General features: G+C 33.7%; 1 protein-coding gene across 2 annotated transcripts in view; it reads left to right on the plus strand.

The window, feature by feature from the left end:
• Nucleotides 1-19,105, plus strand: part of ZFC3H1 (zinc finger C3H1-type containing) — a 51,481-nt gene that overhangs the window by 25,908 nt on the left and 6,468 nt on the right. For both annotated transcript variants that reach the window (XM_081130785.1, XM_081130786.1), the window contains exons 13-27: nt 3,188-3,362; nt 3,576-3,707; nt 4,063-4,602; nt 4,685-4,794; nt 5,617-5,748; nt 5,846-5,967; nt 7,065-7,166; nt 7,420-7,539; nt 8,419-8,602; nt 9,897-10,083; nt 11,638-11,826; nt 12,431-12,668; nt 14,549-14,654; nt 14,738-14,936; nt 15,475-15,569. In XM_081130785.1, the coding sequence (XP_080986911.1) occupies nt 3,188-3,362; nt 3,576-3,707; nt 4,063-4,602; nt 4,685-4,794; nt 5,617-5,748; nt 5,846-5,967; nt 7,065-7,166; nt 7,420-7,539; nt 8,419-8,602; nt 9,897-10,083; nt 11,638-11,826; nt 12,431-12,668; nt 14,549-14,654; nt 14,738-14,936; nt 15,475-15,569 (2,631 nt within the window). The remainder of the gene's footprint in view (nt 1-3,187; nt 3,363-3,575; nt 3,708-4,062; nt 4,603-4,684; nt 4,795-5,616; nt 5,749-5,845; nt 5,968-7,064; nt 7,167-7,419; nt 7,540-8,418; nt 8,603-9,896; nt 10,084-11,637; nt 11,827-12,430; nt 12,669-14,548; nt 14,655-14,737; nt 14,937-15,474; nt 15,570-19,105) is intronic.

Here is a 19,105-nt window from a genome sequence, read left to right on the forward strand (position 1 = left end):
TCTTACATGTTTTGTGAAATTACCATGTTGTTTAAGTGGTGTTTCATAATTTTGAGAACATGTGTAAAAACTCACACATCGGCATGTTAAGATTAATATGTTGAATGATAGAATTTATTTGAATTCATTAGCATATTTTTGGGTTATTTATTTTACTGGGGTATGATTAACAGGTAACATAGTTTTAAGTGCACAACATAATGATTTGATAATTTGTATATTGCAAAATGATCACCTTGTAAGTCTAGTTAACATCCGTTGCCACAAGTAGTTACATAATTTTTTTTCTTGTGATGAGGGCCACTAGCATTTATTTGATAGAAAAAATCACATCATTTTATGGATAGACATTCTCCACTCCAAACAATAGGATATCATTAATTGATGGAGAGCAAACTGTTTTTAGGTAACATCAATACTTCTGAGCTTTGTTCTGTGAGTCTCCTTTTAGGTTTAAAAATATAAGGGGGAGGTTCTGTGCAGAGATGTTAAGACTTTCCCTGTCCTGTTTTTGTAACTCATTAACTAGTTCTTAAAATTTAAATCTTGATAGTGAAAAAATGATTACAGTGATGAATTAACTCCTTTTTAAAAATTTATCTTTATTGTTGAAAATATTACAAATGTCCCTCCTTTTTTCTCTCTCCATTGATCCCCTCCATCTCACATTTGCCCCACCCCCAGGCCTTCTCCATACTATTGTCTTTGTCCACGAGGTTATGCATTTATGCATATAAATTCTTTGATTAATCTCTCCCCACCCACTCCCCCACCTCCACCTTCCCTCTGAGATTCCTCAGCCTGTTTCATGCTTCTATGTCCCTAGATCTATTTTGTTCATCAGTTTATTTTGTTCGTTGTATTTCATATATGAGTGAGATTATGTGATACTTGTCTGACTGCCTTATTTCACTTAGCATAATATTCTCCAGATCCATCCATACTGTCTCAAAGGGTAAGAGATCCTTCTTTTTTATAGCTGCATAGTATGCCGTGGTGTAAATGTACCACAGCCATTTTATCCACTCATCTACTGATGGGCATTTGGGCTGTTCCTAGATCTTAGCTATTGTAAATTGTGCTGCTATGAACATAGGGATGCATAAGTTCTTCCTAATTGGTGTTTCCGGTTTCTTAGGATATATTCCTGGAACTGGGATCACTGGGCCAATTGACAGTTCCATATTTAATTTTTTGAGGAAACCCCATACTATTTTCAATAGTGGCTGCACCAGTCTGCATTCTCACCATATAATATATAAATAATTCAGTGGTTTTTAAAACAAGCTTCAGTGCCCAGCTGGGCGTGGCTCAGCAGCTGAGTGTCGACCTAGGATCCAGGTGATCAGGGTTCAATTCCTGGTCAGGGCACATGCCCGGGTTGCGGGCTCGATCAATGACTCTCTTATCATTGATGTTTCTCTCTCTCTCTCCCCCTCTCCTTTCCTTTCTCTGAAATCAATAAAGATATATTTAAAAAAATAATAAAAATAAAACAAGCTTCAAAAGTTTATCGATCTATCCCTGGCCAGTGTGTTTAGTGGTTAGAGTGTCAGCCCTTGCACCAAAGGGTCGAGCGTTTGATTCCGGGTCAAGGATTGCAAGTTTGATCCCCGCCTCCGTTGGGGCACATGTGGGAGGCAGCCAACCAATAGATCTCTCTCTCTTTCCTCTCCTCCCTCCCTCCTTTCTGCTTTCTGAAAATGGAAAAAAATATCCTCAGGTGACGATTAACAATAATAAAGTTTACCTATCTAGAGTTAATTAAGGAAAAAAGTGGAAATTTACAGCCTTATTTTTAACATTACAATCACCTTGGTATTATTCTTTATTTTTTAAATCATGAAAAAAAATTAATTTTGAGTGTTTTTACAAGGTAACACATCTCAAGGAGATAGTGTGTCTTCACTTCTGAATGATATTTGTGCTATCATATTTTATTACTTCTGTTATTTTATACATTACTAAAAAAGACAGGATGCTGCTAGCTGAACTATGATATGCCATAATGTTGAGACACATCCTGGTATTAGAGATCTGAAAGATGTGCTTTATAGATGAAATACTGTAATGAACGTAAGTTTCTAAAATTATCAATGAGAAGTTGTATTGTTTGTTTTAAAAGTAAGAAATTAAGTTACATTTATTTAGATTTTATTTCTTTAATAACTTTCATAAACAAATGAAAAGGTTTTAAAAATTCTTTGTCTTTCTACTCTCTATCGTTTCTATCACATAGTCTCTGTCATTATGATTCATTCTAGATGCCATTTGTTGTGACTGTTGAAATATGGTATCTTTCTGGGAAGAATGCTTTTTTTTTAAACCATGATATTTAGTAGTTGAAAAGATGAAAGTTTATATCCATAAATTTGTCTTTTGTCCTGTTTTACTTCTCAGTTCCAATCTTTTATCTGTATATTGTTTTAAAATTACACTTCCTTTTCCCCTTCTATGCTTGCTTTAGATAAAATGAGTTAGAGATTTGTAAGTTAATTAAATGTGCTTAATTATATTTATTAGATGTTTATTTGTATGTTTATTAGCATTATAAATGAAGCTAAACATAGCATTTTTCTGCCTTAAGTCCTCATTTTTCAGGAGTCATACAGGGTCAGATTCAGCCAACATTAAACGTTTACTGTTAATAACATTTCAACTATAATTCATATTACTTAGATTTAAATGATTTAAAAAAAAAATCAGACCCATTTTATAGTTAACTTTTATAAAATGTAACAGTGTCTATTTGAATACCTGTGTGATTGATGAATATGAAAGTATTAATCTTTTAAAATTCTCACCTGTGTATCCTAAATATATATTTAAAAATGATCTGTACCCGGGCTGGCATGGCTCAGTGGTTAGAGTGTTGGCCTTCACACTGGAGAGTCGTGGGTTGATTCTAGTCAAGAACACGTACCTGGATTTCAGGTCCCATCCCTGCCCTGAGTCGGGGCATGTGTGGAAGGCAACCAATTGATGTGTCTCTGTTATACTGATGTTTCTCTCTCTCTCTCTTCATCCTCCCCTCTCCCTTCACTCTTTCTAAAAATCAATGGGAAAAAAAATCCTCAGATAAGGATAAAACAAAAAGAGCTACTGCTTTGTAAATTTTTATTCTGATGGTGTTAGTCCACACTTGTTTAGAAAAATATTAATGAGGATTTTGTTACTTTTTAATTAGGATTCTATTGATGAAAGATGAATCTGTTTTAAAGCATCTAGTACAGCAAGAAGCTAAGAAGAAAGAATCTGTTCGCAATGCAGAAACAAAGATTGCAAAACTTACAGAACAGCTTCAGGCAACGGAGAAAATTCTCAGTGTCAACAAAATATTTTTGAAGAAGCTTCAGGAACAAGTAATGTTCTTTTTAAATTAAAATATTGTAGTCTCATGTTTATTACCCATTTTTTATGGGCCAAATTTTTAATGAAGTAATGTTCTCCCTTGGGACATAATATTGGAATATTTCTGTTTTCAGTTGAATACCCTAAAGCTGCTATGTTAAAAAGAAGTTATTTCCTCTCCTAAGGTTTACATTTACATTTTCAGAATTATCCTATATTTTCAGATTCACAAAGTGCAACAACGTGTTACAGTGAAAAAAGCTTTGACTCTAAAGTATGGAGAAGAGCTGGCTCGGGCAAAGGCAGTGGCTAGTAAAGAAATAGGAAAACGTAAACTGGAACAAGATCGCCTTGGAGTAAGTTATTTGTAAAAATATTTTATTTTTGGAAAGCAGAACATTTTTATGAGGGTAAGAGATGTAAACTAACTCAAGTTTGTTCCTGCACATTCAAAAAGAATAAGATTAAAGCTTTGTTTTCAAATGATAGCCATATTTTAGAACCTTGCTTATTTTGTCTTAACTTTGTGTTTTTGGTTTTTATAGATCATAGATTAGCAAAACTGTTGGGGACTTATAAAACACTGTTTTATTCTCGTTATTTAGTTTTATAATGTTGGCATTATATCGTAGGGATAGCACAATTACCTTACCAAAAATTGTTTATAAAATCATAGAGATATAAAATATTTATATCATTTTTTCCCCACAGCCAAACAAAATAATGAGACTGGACAATTCTCCAGTATCAAGTCCAAGAAAACATTCAGCAGAACTAATTGCTATGGAAAAAAGACGATTACAAAAGCTAGAATATGAATATGCTCTGAAAATTCAGAAACTGAAAGAAGCTCGGGCCCTTAAAGCAAAGGAACAACAAAATATTGCTCCAGTTGTGGAAGAAGAACCTGAATTTTCTTTACCTCAACCCTCACTTCATGATCTGACTCAAGATAAATTAAGTCTGGACACTGAGGAAAATGATGTCGATGATGAGATTCTGTCTGGTTCAAACAGGGAACGAAGAAGATCCTTTTTAGAATCCAATTCTTTTACTAAACCTAACCTTAAGCACACTGATACACCTAACAAAGAATGCGTAAACAAACCTAAGAACATGGTAGAAAAACCGGAACTTTTTCTAGGGTTAAAAATTGGTGAATTGCAAAAATTATATTCAAAAGCTGACAGCTTAAAACAACTGATTTTAAAAACCACCACAGGCATTACAGGAAAGGTTTTACGTGGTCAGGTAACTGAACATTTCATATTTCTTTAAAAATGAGGCATTCACCCTAGCCTTATTTGCCTTACGAAATTATTTTCTTTTGCAGGAGATTGCTGTGGATGTAGATTTTGTGACAGCACAGAGTAAAACAACAGAAGTGAAGCCATGCCCTTTTAGTCCCTACCACAGCCCTCTTCTAGTTTTTAAGTCCTACAGGTATAAAAGAAAGATTCAATGAACTTCAGTATTACTCCTGTGTTTTGATATTTTAACTTTGCATATTTGATAATAATGAAAAAAATTAAATCATGGTCACAGAAAAATGAACTTGTTCTTTTAGGGAAAATAAAAATTAAGTATTTGTCATACACAAATCATATCAGGAAGTAAGGTTTAGCTTACACTTGGGTTTATTAATTCTTATCAAATTCTAATTTCTTGCTACTGGTGGAATTGTGAGTTCTGGATTACTGCCTGTTAGAGATTTTAGGAAAAAATGAGTCCTATGAGAAGTTTTAATTTTTGTTTTTTAATTTTAATGTTACTCTGTGTAAGGAATGCATTGGCTTTCATAAAATTGATTTACGTATTTCAGATGATTAATTCTGTGGGAAGTTGTCTTTGTTTTTAGACTTCCAGAAGTTGTGAGACTGTTAAATGGGTGTGATTCAATTATAAAATTATAAAGCACCTACCAGGTAGCATAGACCTTTTCCCTAGTTTTTCTGTTGGCTGGTAATGTGTGTAAGAAATACTAATATTATATAGCATATTATTATGTGGTGTGAGAACACTATTTTTAAAATACAGAATTTTTGGGGTTTTGTTTCTTATTTCAGGTCTTTTATGTTCTGGGTATAAAAGTTTGTCACTACCACTTGATATTCTTTTTTTTTTCTGGAGTTAATTTTGTTATTAAATATTAGATACATAGTATGCTTAAAAGTATAGAAATTTTAGTTGGGAAGGAAAAATGAAAAATTTGAAAATTTTCTAGGGTATATTTATGGAGCATAATATGTCCACTGTTTTTTTTAGATTTAGTCCATACTATCGAACCAAGGAGAAACTTCCCCTGAGCTCAGTGTCATACAGTAATATGATTGAACCAGATCAGTGTTTTTGCCGTTTTGATTTAACAGGAACATGTAATGATGATGATTGTCAGTGGTGAGTAGTTTTAATTTGTGAACATTTTATGATCTAAAAGTCAGTCTTGGTTATTTGGGCTTTGTTATCTTATCTTTTCTTTTATCTTTTATTTTAGGCAGCATACACAAGACTATACGCTTAGCCGAAAACAGCTATTCCAGGACATTCTGTCATATAATCTGTCTTTGATTGGTTGTTCAGAGACAAGCACTGGTGAAGAAATTGCTGCAGCAGCAGGTTATTAAAGACCTCTTGTTCCCCAAGTGAATATTTAAATTTAGGCAATTTAAAAATTTAATGTTCAGTTCCTTAAACAATTTTTTATTTATCTTTATTGTTGAGAGTATTACAGTTGTCCCTGTTTTTCCCCATTGACCCCTTCTACCCCGCCCCAGTCCCCTGCCCCAGGCCTTCACCACACTATTGTCTATGTCCATGGGTTATGCATATTGCATATAAATGCTTGGTTAATCTCTTCCCACCCACCCCCAACAATATTCAGTTCTTAACATCTTTTAATTGCTATCATAATTCAGTACATTCACCTATGACACTTCATCTAGATCTGCTCTGTCCAGTACAGTAGTCACTAGCCATATGTTGCTATTCAAATTTAAATTTATTAAAATTGTACTCCATCAAGTCACATTAGCCACATTTCAGGTGCTCAGTAGCCACTATTGAGGTCAATAGCTCAACATGGTAAGGGCTTACCAGTAGAACAGTGCATATATAAGACATTTCTATCATTGCAGAAAGTCCTTTGCACAGAGCTTATCTAAACAGTTTAGTTTAGAGAATATATAAACATTTGTATAGAAATTTTAGTAATGAGGAGAGTTGGATGTTAAGATGTATGTAGTTTCAGATTCTGCAGTGAGTTAAAAAAGACTTCATATACTTTGATGTTATAAAAAACATACATTATTATCAGACATTATGAGTAAATATTGTTAAACTTTTCCCTAGATTTAGTGCCAGATATTAAAACAAGTCTTTTGGAAGTAAAGGAATTGGTGTTTATTAAATTTAGTGTTATCACAACCCAGAGTGATTGTAAAGTCACTGATCTAATCATCCCCAATTTGGGACTTTAATTTTCACTTATTTAGTTTGTTTCAGGAAATATATATTTTTTCAACCCAAATTGGATACATGATGTGGTAAGATTTGCCATAGTAGTTAAGATGATGTGGGTCTTGCCCTCTAGAAGCCATAGGTGTTTTTCTTTTTAATTCTTAAACTATTCTTCACGTCATACTCTTTAATTACCCTCTTTCCTGAAATCCATGTTTTTTATACTTTTTGTGAAGATAGCATTGGTCTAATTTCAGAAAAATATGTTGAGAAACTTTTTGGAGTAAACAAAGATCGAATGTCAATGGACCAGATGGCTGTTCTTCTCGTTAGCAATATCAATGAAAGTAAAGGCCATAGTGAGTATATATGTCTCTTTCTGTCTTTCACAAAAGGATATTGTAGTTTCTTTATGACAGCAAATTTTCTGGTATTATGTTCTCAGTATAAAATAAATAAATAAATAAATAAATAAATAAATAAATAAATAAATAAATATGTTATTTCTAATACAACAGAATGAATTTAGCTCTTTTTGAGTGTTATTTAGGTAGCCTTCAAAACTATAAAAACTAGGTGTATCAACTAAAAGTCTTTTGCTGTCTACTTTAGCACCTCCATTTACAACCTACAAAGATAAAAGAAAGTGGAAGCCAAAATTTTGGAGAAAACCTATTTCAGAGAATAGTTTCAGTAGTGATGAGGAACAGTCTACAGGACCAATTAAGTATGGTAAGAAGTAATTTATTATACAGGAATCATTAAATTGTGATGTTCCATTTTAGTAATCTTTTGGTGTATCTACTAGCCTAGTTTTTATTTTTCTATTTCTGTTTCTAAAAAACAGTTATGCCATTTGGCATTTAAGGCAATTTTGTAGTTCTTCATTATGCAGGACTGCCTGTTACGCTGCAGGGCATTTTGTATTCATGGTCCGTTAAATTCAAGGATTACTTTTTAGTAATCATGACAGCTTCAAACCAACTGCCTGGCTTGTGTCTTTTTGATGGCAGATGGTCTATTTTATTTCATCTTTAAACCTAGGTTTTCTGACATGCAGTAAGTAGTCTCACAAAACGAGTGAATAAATGAATGAACAGAGTAATATGTGAATGAGTGCCTGTTGTCAAGCACATCTTACATTATAATTTTAAGTTTGCATAATTTAATGGTTTACTATTTGTGGATTAACAAATACCTGATAGGTGTATGCTGTCTTGTGCTTATTTACATTAATGTAACACTTTTTCTCTAATTTAGATGTAGTATAATAAATCATCTTCATAAATTTTAACTTTCTCTTACAATTTAATGAATGTGAATTATCAGATGATGGCACTTACCGTAAAGTAGGGAGACCATACTTCTACTTGGCCCAACAGAGTCTTAGTTTATTTATACCTGTTGTCCTGGTGTAATATTTAGTAACACCTCCTTTCACTCTTAGAAGTGTCCTGGTTTGGACAGTAAATTATAGCTTTGCATAAAGCTATGAACTACTGCATGTCATTAGAATCTTTAGATGTTTAGATTATTTTAAAGACGCGGCCATTTTGTTTTCTTTTGTCTCTGGGTAAGAGAAAGTATGAAACTAATGATGTCTTTTTATAGCCTTTCAGCCAGAGAACCGAATAAAAGTTCCAGCTTTGGATACAGTTGTGACTCCAGATGATGTCAGATACTTTACAAATGAGACTGATGACATTGCTAATTTAGAAGCAAGTGTGCTTGAAAATCCTTCTCATGTACAACTTTGGCTAAAGCTTGCATACAAGTACCTGAATCAAAATGAAGGGTAGGCCCACTTCTAATCTTTGTGTAAACTATTGCACATTTATATTTTTGTGTTTGAGGTTCATTTCTTCTGTGGTAATCATGTTTCCTTCCTAGTATCGGTGGAGCCTTTGTTTTTTGACAGAGCCAGAAGCACTTTATTGTTTAAAAGCTATTAGAAAAATGTTTAAGATTAGATTTTGAGTTGTGTGCATGGCTCAGTGTATAGGTAATAAATTAGCTATAGTTTTAAACTGTAGTAGGCTCTTATTTCAAAGTAGGATTAGTAAAAACAATAAATTCTGAGTGGTATAAGGATTGATTATTAGGTTTTTTTAAAAAGAAGTAGTGAAACAGGTTAAATTTTTTTGTTAATCTTCACTTAGAGATTTAAGCCTTGTCTAAGATCCTCTAAATTTTGGTGAATTGCCTTTTTTTCTGCATGTGGTGTTACATGTATGCAAATAAGGTAAATAATATTTTATCTCACAAATGACAGCTCTTCTTGCATAAATGCATTTTCTAACTCCTACTTTTTGATAAATTTACCAGAAATAATCTTCTGTTATCAGGAATAATCTTTTATTATTGTAATTTTAAAATTATAGTAATTCATGTGTTTTTTTTTTAATAGACTACTCTGGTCGTCTATCTTAGAACTTGGTATAAAAGCTTTTTTAATAAGGCAATGCTGCAGAATGCTAATACAGCTCACATACCTGAATATGGTGCTTATTTAAGGTGCCCTGTGTGTCATTTCCATGTTAATGGGATAAGTTACAGTGTTTTCTTTTCTGACTCATTTACTGAGTGAAGGCCAAAGAACTGTACATTATTTTATGAATAGGATCATGAGAGACAATTATCTTCTCCAAGAGATAGCAAGCCCTTGACCGTTGAAAAGAACTATTATATTGAAAGCTTTGATATTTTGTACTGGCAGTAGCTGGCCTTGAGGGAGAATTGTTTAACTTTTTTTATTCCCAGACCAGTGTAAATCATAAAAGGTATTGTGAGTATGGACATAAAGCACATTTGAAGTTGATAATTTAGTGGTTTTATAACACAGTAGTTTTATCTGATAAATGCTAACTGAGCATCCATTTAAAAAGGAATTGTTGAGTCTGGGAAATGAACTGTTTTGAACAGATGTGACAGAAAATCCTAATCTACCTCTCTTTGTCATAGGTGACTAGTTTCTTGGTAGATTCTAGTAGAAAATGGAATTTAAAAACTGACTCAGTAGACTAGCCCAATTTAAGAGTACTTTCAAACCTTAAGAAAAAAATGTTCCTGCTTTCCTTTTAAACATGCAGGCTATGTTCAGAGTCCTTGGATTCTGCTTTAAACGTTCTGGCGAGGGCTTTGGAAAACAACAAAGACAATCCAGAAATTTGGTGCCATTACCTCCGATTGTTTTCTAAAAGAGGAACCAAGGAGGAGGTGCAGGAAATGTGTGAAACAGCTGTTGAATATGCTCCCGATTATCAAAGTTTTTGGACTGTGAGTAGAAAAGATAACATAGTCCTCTGTGTGTATTCATAACTCTTTGGATCATCTTAAATATTGATATTTAGCTTAATAGATCATATGCTTTATTTGCATATAGATATAATACCTTTACTTTTAGTGTCCAGTAACCTCAAAACCGCTTCTCTGAGTCTGGATTAACTTAGACACTAAATAAGACAAAAATATTTAGTGAAGAGGTGATTGTTGTTAATTTTGTTGGTACAGAAAAATATATAAACATTTTATACTTACCTATTCTTAAGCAGTAATTATTATTCCTCACCCCAGGATATATTTTTATTGATTTTTTTTTAGAGAAAGGAAGGGGGGGGGGCATCGATTGGTTTCCTCCCATACTCGCCCTGACTGGGGAATGACCCTACAACCTAGGTATGTGCCCTGACCTGTAATTGAACCCCTGACCTTTTGGTGTATGGGAAGACACTCCAGCCAACAAAGCCACCAGGCCAGGGCTCTTAAGCAGTTTTAGTTTGGGCAAAGTTTAGTGAATTTTGTGCAAAGCATCTTAAAAAAATTTTTTCTTTAGAATTTCTTGTGCATGTAAAGCATTTATATGAATGCCAAGAAATATATTCTCTGTCCACATTATTTATGGGAATATTCTTAATCTGTAATTCATACTAATAGTGAACTTTGCCAAGATGCAAAAATTTGATGGCAAAATAGGGTCTCCCTCATTCTCTGAGAGGATGGGATGTTTCCTACTCAGGTTTAAACTTAAAGCTATAATTAATCCACTTGTAAAATAAATATTTATTAATATCTGAACTTTTACTAGTTAAACTCAGAAGCTGTTAGATTCAGATAAACTTGCAGATAAATCTATTACTGTCAAATTATCACTTTCTTGCTTACTGAAATTCAGAACAAATAGATTTGTATAACATGGTATCTCTTAATGAATAAACTTGCTACTCTAACTTTTATTTGCCTAACACAAGTACTGAATAGATGTGGACAGTGAAATATGCTTGATTTTTGACCTGGAGCCTTGTACCAAAGATAATGCTCTTCTTGATCACCACAAGAATATTTAGTGTGTAATATTTTTCCTTAAAGTTGCTTGGTCTTTAAATGGCCTTTTAATTTCTTGATTAAGTCTTTTAAATTATTTATTTTGCCACATAGTTCTAATATGAATGGTACTTTCAAAAATTTTGTACACACACCTAAGTAGTGTACATTGTATGTGATCGTAAATGTGTGTTTTTGGAGATACATCATGATCTTGCTGTCATTTACTTACTGATTCAAGGAAAGGAAAGATAGAATTGTTTCAGTGACAGTTCTGAGAGTGTAACAGTATTGTTCTAGTGTTCATCTGATTTCACTTTCCAGCTTGTGGTAGAAGGGGAAATCTAGGTTATAATACTGGAAAATGAGTTTATGTATATTTATAATTATCCTTTTTGTAGAAATTGAAGATTTGATATGAGACAGTTTCTTAATGAGATGTGAAAAATCTGTAGTTTTACAGTTTGTTCTTATGAAGCAGGATTAATTGTATGAAACCCCTTTGGGCAGTTTCTGCACCTAGAAAGCACCTTTGAAGAAAAGGATTATGTATGTGAGAGAATGGTGGAGTTTCTGATGGGAGCAGCCAAGCGGGAAGCATCAGATATTCTGTCCTTTCAGCTTTTAGAGGCTCTTTTGTTTAGAGTTCAACTGCATATATTTACTGGACGATCCCAAAGTGCACTTGCACTTTTACAGGTAAATAGCATTTAATTATACTTTGTAGAGAATTTTAAAAAGGTCTAAAATATAGGTAGCATTGTTCAATGATAAGAACACAGGCTTTAGATTTGAATCCTTGTTTTACCATTTACTAGTAAGATGTGTGAAGCTGAGTAAGTTTATGATTGTTTTCTCATTTACTTAGTGGGGGTAATACCTTCTTTAGCGTGCTCATGAGGTTTTAATGAAAATAATGTATGTCCAGTACCCAACAGAATAAACTTCAGTGTTTAAACAATAAGGTAAAAAAATTAGTTCATTGTGAAAATCTATATGGGTGTGGAATTTTTGTTTGTTGGTTTATTTTTACTACTTTATCTTATCAGATTTTGAATAACAAGACACTTAAAATGTTCAAAATAAATTTACTCTTTTTTCATTAAGTATGTTATGAACCTTAGCATAGTAAAAGTTCTAAAAAGTTTTTGATTAAAAAAATTGGTGACTGAGAATTTTAACTTAGGTATTTAAGAACTACTCTAAAGAAATACAGTTGTTTATTCTTTGTTGCCTTTACCTTTGAATCTTAGGAATAGGAGTCGTTATTTTAAAAAACACTGAGATTTTTTTATTTACCTAGAATGCATTGAAATCAGCTAATGATGGAGTAGTAGCTGAGTACCTTAAAACAAGTGATCGGTGTTTGGCATGGCTGGCCTACATACATCTTACTGAATTCAACAGTCTCCCTTCAAAATTTTATGATCCATCTAATGCCAATCCTTCAAGAATTGTTAACACGGAACCATTTATAATGCCATGGCAAACAGTTCAAGATGTAAAGACTAATCCTGATATGTTGTTAGCAGTTTTTGAAGGTAAGTGTAAATGTTTATAAATTATTTAGAACATCAACTTATCCCTTTTTTTGGTTCTTCATAATTAAGTGGAACAGATTTACATATTGCAAGTTGTAGTTTTATACTTTATAATGTTTTAAAGATTAAGGATTAAATCAGAAAAGATGGGCATTGGCATCTGAAGGCTAGGAACTGTAACTACACTACATAATTAGTTTTTCTGATTATGGCAAAGGATATCAGCTAGATAAGTTGATTATATAGGTTTGATGAGTTGATTGAATTATAGAATCAAATAATTCTTTTTTAAAAGAAGTTCATCAAAGTGAAAGTTAAATATTTTATCTTATTTTTCAAAATTAATATTTGATCCATCAATCAATGAATTTGATTGTTACTGTGTACTAAGTAATGTATCTGCTGAGGGACACATATAAGGTATAAAGCCTATTCCTTCTTGCTAAGAAGTATATAGCCTAGTCCGAAGATAAAATCTATACATTTGACATAATTATTAACAAATGAGGCCAGATAATTGTGTCTTAGTATGTAGTCTAAATTCTATGCCTATTAGAAGAGATTAGGATCTGTGATTGATACAATTACATGGTATAGGCCATAAACTCAAAGGGAAGAGATTATTGTGGGCTGGTATGATCAAGGTAGTCTTCATAGAAGGATTTAGGACTAGATTTTGAAGCTCAACTATGATGTGAAATGGTGGCCCTCTTCAAAGATAGAACCGTTGTCTTACCTCTATATTTTCCAAGGGCCTATAATGTCTGTCTGTGTACTACGTGCTTTGTATAAATGTTTGTTGATAAACCAATAAAGAAAGGAAGAGAAAAAGAGACATTCCTTTAGGGGAGTTAAGTAAACAAAAAGCAGCAAGTAGATAGGAATTGGTACATTGGATTTGAAGGGATATATGAATAAGGAATAGTCCCCATTAAAGAGTTTTGTGCTGGAGAATAGTAGGAATTAACTTTTGTATGTGGAATGATACCAAATTTTCAAGAACTTTGTATTAGGCTTGATGGCAATAGAGGTTCTTTAAGAAGGAAAAAAATGTGCCAAAGACAAATGATGCTACAGGTAGGAAAGCCAACCAGAAACTAACTCATTCCTGTAACTGAGGTACCAAAAAAGTAACCTAGGAGAGAGACAGTATTTGTTAGAGACATTTGAAGTTAGCACATATAAATGCAGGAGACAGATTAAATGTCAGGGAAGAAGAGAAGAAATAGTCAAAGATGAATTCAGGGTCCTGAGACTGGGAAAAGGGAAATACATTAATAGAAAACTGGTAAATTGGAAAGACTGATTTTGGTAGTAGTAGTAGTATTTGTGAATGGTAATTGGTCATTCAATTAGAAATGCCTGTTGGCAGAAGGAAATAAGGAAGGTAAGGAAGTGGACCTTAAAGGTGGACAATTGTGGATAGAAAAATGGATTTGAAAATTAATTAACATAAAAGTTACTGTATTACAAAGTGCTTTACAATTTCTAATGTATTCTCTCAGTAAATTATTCAGTAGTTGAAACTATGAGGTATTTCCTCTGAGGAAATGTGCAAAAGTATAGCAGTGCCAGGCTGGTGTGAATCAGAGGTTGAGTGTCAACCTATGAACCAGGAGGTCACGGTTCATTTCCTGGTTAGGCACATGCCTGGGTTTCGGACTCAGTCTCCGGTGGGGGCATGCAGGAGGCAGCAGATTGATGTTTCTCTCCCTCTTCCCTTCCTCTCCCTCTAGGATCAATAAAAACATTAAAAAAAAAAAAGATGATGGTGAAGCAGAGGGACAGGCCATCTTCTCCTATTGGTCTTTCAGAGTTTAAAGAACAGTCAAATAATTCATTTTATGTTTGATTTATGTTACTGTGATATTTTTGGATAGATGCGGTGAAAGCTTGCACAGATGAGAGCCTTGCTGTTGAGGAAAGAATAGAGGTCTGTGTTCCACTTTACACAAACATGATTGCTCTGCACCAGCTGCTAGAGAGGTAAAACTTAATTGACAAGCAGTTAACCTTGTGTTAAAAGTTGATTTTTAAAATGTGTATAGACATGTTTTTTTCTTGTTAAGGTATGAGGCTGCAGTAGAACTTTGTAAATGTTTATTGGAATCTTGTCCCATGAACTGCCAGTTGTTGGAAGCCCTTGTTGCTTTATATTTGCAAACAAATCAGCACGACAGAGCCAGGGCAGTGTGGCTTACTGCATTTGAAAAAAATCCTCAGAATGCAGAGGTTTTTTATCATACGTGCAAATTCTTCATCGTGCAGGTAAAAATGAAATGACTTAGAATGTTTAAATATGATGTTTTTATGTTTCACAATTTCTTAAGATGTTTCAGGCATCAGCCTCTCCAGGAAGCATTTCCTTGTCCTTTTGCCCTTTGCAAACTGTGTTAGATATTTCTTCTCTCTGCTATATAATACCCTGTGCATAGTTCTACCATTACACTTATTAAATTGCTTTGTAATTTTGTTTATAGCTGCTTTATATACTATGTTAAGAACTCCTTGAGGGCAAGGACCATGTCTTACTCAGATTTGGAGCCCCAACACCTAGCACAGTGCCAAACATATAATAGAAGCTTAATAGGGAATTGGTAGCTGCAACTTGAGACTGTGGTGCATTGGGTGTCAAGCTGTGTAATGGTTAGTTGAATTTAATTTGGAAATCAGAATATAGAAGTTATCTCTACCCCACCTACTCAAAAAACCTGATCTAATTAGTGAATTTTAAAGGGGTTTTTCCTCCCTTTAATTAAAACATTGTAAGCCTAATGTGTATTCCTCCTTCCTCTTTTTAAAATAGAACCGAGGGGATAATCTTCTTCCATTTTTGCGGAAATTTATTGCGTCCTTCTTTAAACCAGGGTTTGAGAAGTATAGTAACTTGGATCTGTTTCGGTAAGTTTGTAGAACTCTTGATTTGCAGAGGAATGAGAGGTAGTATAATTCAGGGGAAAGATTACAGATCTTTTGTGTGGATTGACTACATTTTAGACTGACTTTTAAAAAATACTTGAACACCCTCTTAGACTGTTATGAAGGCAGTAGAATTTAATAGAAATGGAAAGATGTAAAATGCTTTATATTCTTTGTATTAAAGACACTAATGTCCCTGGCCAGTGTGGCTGTGGTTAGAGTGCCGGCCCTGCATAATGGAAGGGTCTCGGGTTCGATTCCCAGTCAAGGGCAAGAACCTGGGTTGCAGGTTTGATCCCTCACCCTGTTTGGGGAGCTTGTCAGGAGGCAGCAAATCAGTGTGTCTCACATGGATGTTTCTTTCTCCCTCCCTTGCTCCCTTCCACTGTCTTTAAAAAAATCAGTGGAAAAAAATATACTGGGGTGAGGGTTTAAAAAAAAAAGAAGGAAAAAAAAAAAGACACTAAAGAAGGCTTATATTAACACCATGGTGACTCATTCTGCTTTTAATTTATTGTTGTTAATTTTAGCACGTAATACTATAGCATTGAATTATCCTGAGACAATAAGTGATTTTTTAAAAAATGAGTTTTAATTTATTTGATTGGTAATCTAAAGTGGGTTCAGATAATTTGCCTTAAAAATTAATAATTTGCCTTATACCTTTTTAATTCTAAAGAGAACTGCTCTAGCCTATGAAATATTGTTGAGTAAGAAGCTTTATATAGGATTCTTTTCTCAACCTTCATTTTCTCAGTAACTTATGTAGAGCTCTGTATGCTTTGCTTTTGTTTCGCTATGAGTTCTTTTTCTAACAGCAGATCATGAAGAATGATTTTTTTTTTAAAGTTCTCTTCCCTTCTCCATCATCATCTCTCTGTAGTGATCAGAAAACTGTTTTCCTAAGAGCCAGATAGTAAATATTTTAGGCCTATAAGCCATATGGTCTGTCACTACTGGTCAGCTATGCTGTTGTAGCAAGAAAGTAGCCATAGACAACATATAAATGAATGGGTATGGCTGTATTCCAGTAAAACCTTATTTATAAAAACAGGTGTAGTTTGCTGATCCTAAATAGCAGCCAAAGGAAACTATTTTATCATGACATAGTCTGTAATTTTATGTTAGAGAGAAGGAAGGCCTAAGTTGAATATCTCCTAAAAAAGTTTCTTGCGGAAAAATAAGTGAAGATAAAATCTTGGTTTTATATATGCAAATGCAGTGCTTGCAAATATTTTTCTTTTCTTAGGTGCTCCCTCCACCCACCCCCAATATACCCATGTTATATAAAAATATTTTCAAAAAAACAACCTACTTCTTTTTAAGTTGCTGATCCATTCACTGTAGAATATTTTGTGAGATCGCAGTTTTATTAGAGATTTGGCAAAAAGATTTCAGGGCAGTATTTTTTCCTAGACATGAGTCTTTACATCTGTCCTCTAAAATAATAGTTTACTGACAGTGATTTCAGTACTCATCCTGAAATTCTTTCTGCTGTGCTGTATCTAGATTAATAGCTTAGAATAAATTTCAAAAGAATAATTAAAATGCAGGTTAGTAGAGAAGAATTAAACTATTCTATAAGGAATTTAGAGATTGTTCAGCTTTCCCTTGCTGTTTAAATTAGATTGCTTTATATCTCAAACTCTGACACAGGATAAATCCAAAGCTGAACCAAACTTCTCATAGACTTGCTGATTTTGGTCTCCTCTTGGACATGGAGACAGTTGGTTTAGCTTAAAAAAAAAGTGTTACCAGTTTTTGCTGTAGTAACTAATCAAAGATCTTCAGGTCATCTTTTTTTTTTTTTTTTAATATGGTTTTATTGATTTCAGAGAGAGGAAGGGAGAGGGAGAGATAGAAACATCAGTGATGAGAGAGAATCATTGATTGGCTGCCTTCTGCATGCCCCACACTGGGGATCGAGTTGAAAACCGGGGCATATGGCCCTGCCGGCTCAGCAGTTGAGCATCAACCTAGGATCCAGGGAACCACGGTTCCATTCCTGGTCAGGGCACATGACCCGGTTGTGGGCTTGATCCCCAGCAGGGGGTGTGCAGGAGGCAGCTGATCAGTGACCACTCTCTCATCATTGATGTTTCTCTCTCTCTCTGAAATTAATAAAGATTATATTTAAAAAAATAAAACTAAAAACAAACAAAACCTGGGCATATGCTCTAACTGGGAATCGAAACTTGACCTTCAGGTTCAGGGGTTCACACTCAACCGTTGAGTCACACCCGCTGGGCCTTCAGATCATCTTGATGTCAATTTATGAAGCAGAATAAATAAGTGTCAATAAACATTTGAAAATGGGTTGCCTCCAAATAATCTTCTGGTTGTGTACTAAGTCATATTACTTTATTAAATTTTTTGTGGAAATAGTCATAATTCATAATTCACCGAGAGTTACAAGAAAAAGGTATCCTGTGCTTAGGTTTTTTAGGTAATGCTAAAATCCTTATTTACACTGAGTGTGCATTTCTGTTAATTTAGGAAATCTTTTTTGAGTCAATTATTAGGAAAATGGCAGTAAGATAGTTTTGGGCATTGTCATACTTATTGATATAAAATTTTAAGTTTATATATATTGACAGTTTATTAATAGAAGTCATGTTGTCTAGAGGTTCAAAGTCTTATTTTTTAAGTTCATGTGTAGAAACTATAAAACAAAATACTAGGAACTCTAATATTTACCCAGTGTTTGATTTTATCATTTCCTTTTCTATGTAACATTTAGTATAAAGGCAGAAAGAGCTAGATGTTGTAATTGTCATGTGTTTCAAGTCAATTTGAAGGTTAGTAGATAACCATAACAGTTAACTTGGGGATTTAATTTACTGAAGTTAGCCCAGGGATAATCTTTATATAGATTAGATTTGAAGTGACCTCTTAACTTAGTTTTCAGTTGAGAAAACTAATATCCTTAGAAGGTAAGTGATTAACTCTGTGATAATATAGCTAGTTATAGCCAAGTTGGGGTGATACCTGACTTCTACATGTCCCATATCTTCCCTTTCTTATAGCTCTTCTCCCACCCACTTTTCTCCAAAGCCCCCATACAGCCTCTCTAATCCATTAAAACTTACCCCTTGAAATAATTTTTAAATTCAATCTTTTTAATCCTCATTGGAGGATATGTTTATTGATTTTTGAGAGAGACAACTATGTGAGAGAAACATCTGTCGGTTGCCTCCCGTACGTGCCCTGACGGAATTGAAACCATGACCTTTTTGGTGTATGGGATGACACTCCAACCAGCTGAGCTACCCAGCTGGGCAAGATATATATTTTTTTAGATATTAAGTTTTGTAACTTTTAAAGAACTTTTTTTTTTTTTTACAAGAAAGCACAGATTACCCTGGCTGGGTAGCTCAGTTGGTTAGTGTCATTCCTATAATGCCAAGGTTAATTTTAGCAGGTTTAATCCCCGTCAGGGCACATATAAGAATCAACCAATGAATGCATAAATAAGTGGAACAACAAATTAATATGTCTGTTTCCCTCTCTCTCTCTCT

Source organism: Miniopterus schreibersii, assembly GCF_964146895.1.
Source record: "Miniopterus schreibersii genome assembly, chromosome: 2".
Taxonomy (NCBI): Eukaryota; Metazoa; Chordata; class Mammalia; order Chiroptera; family Miniopteridae; genus Miniopterus; species Miniopterus schreibersii.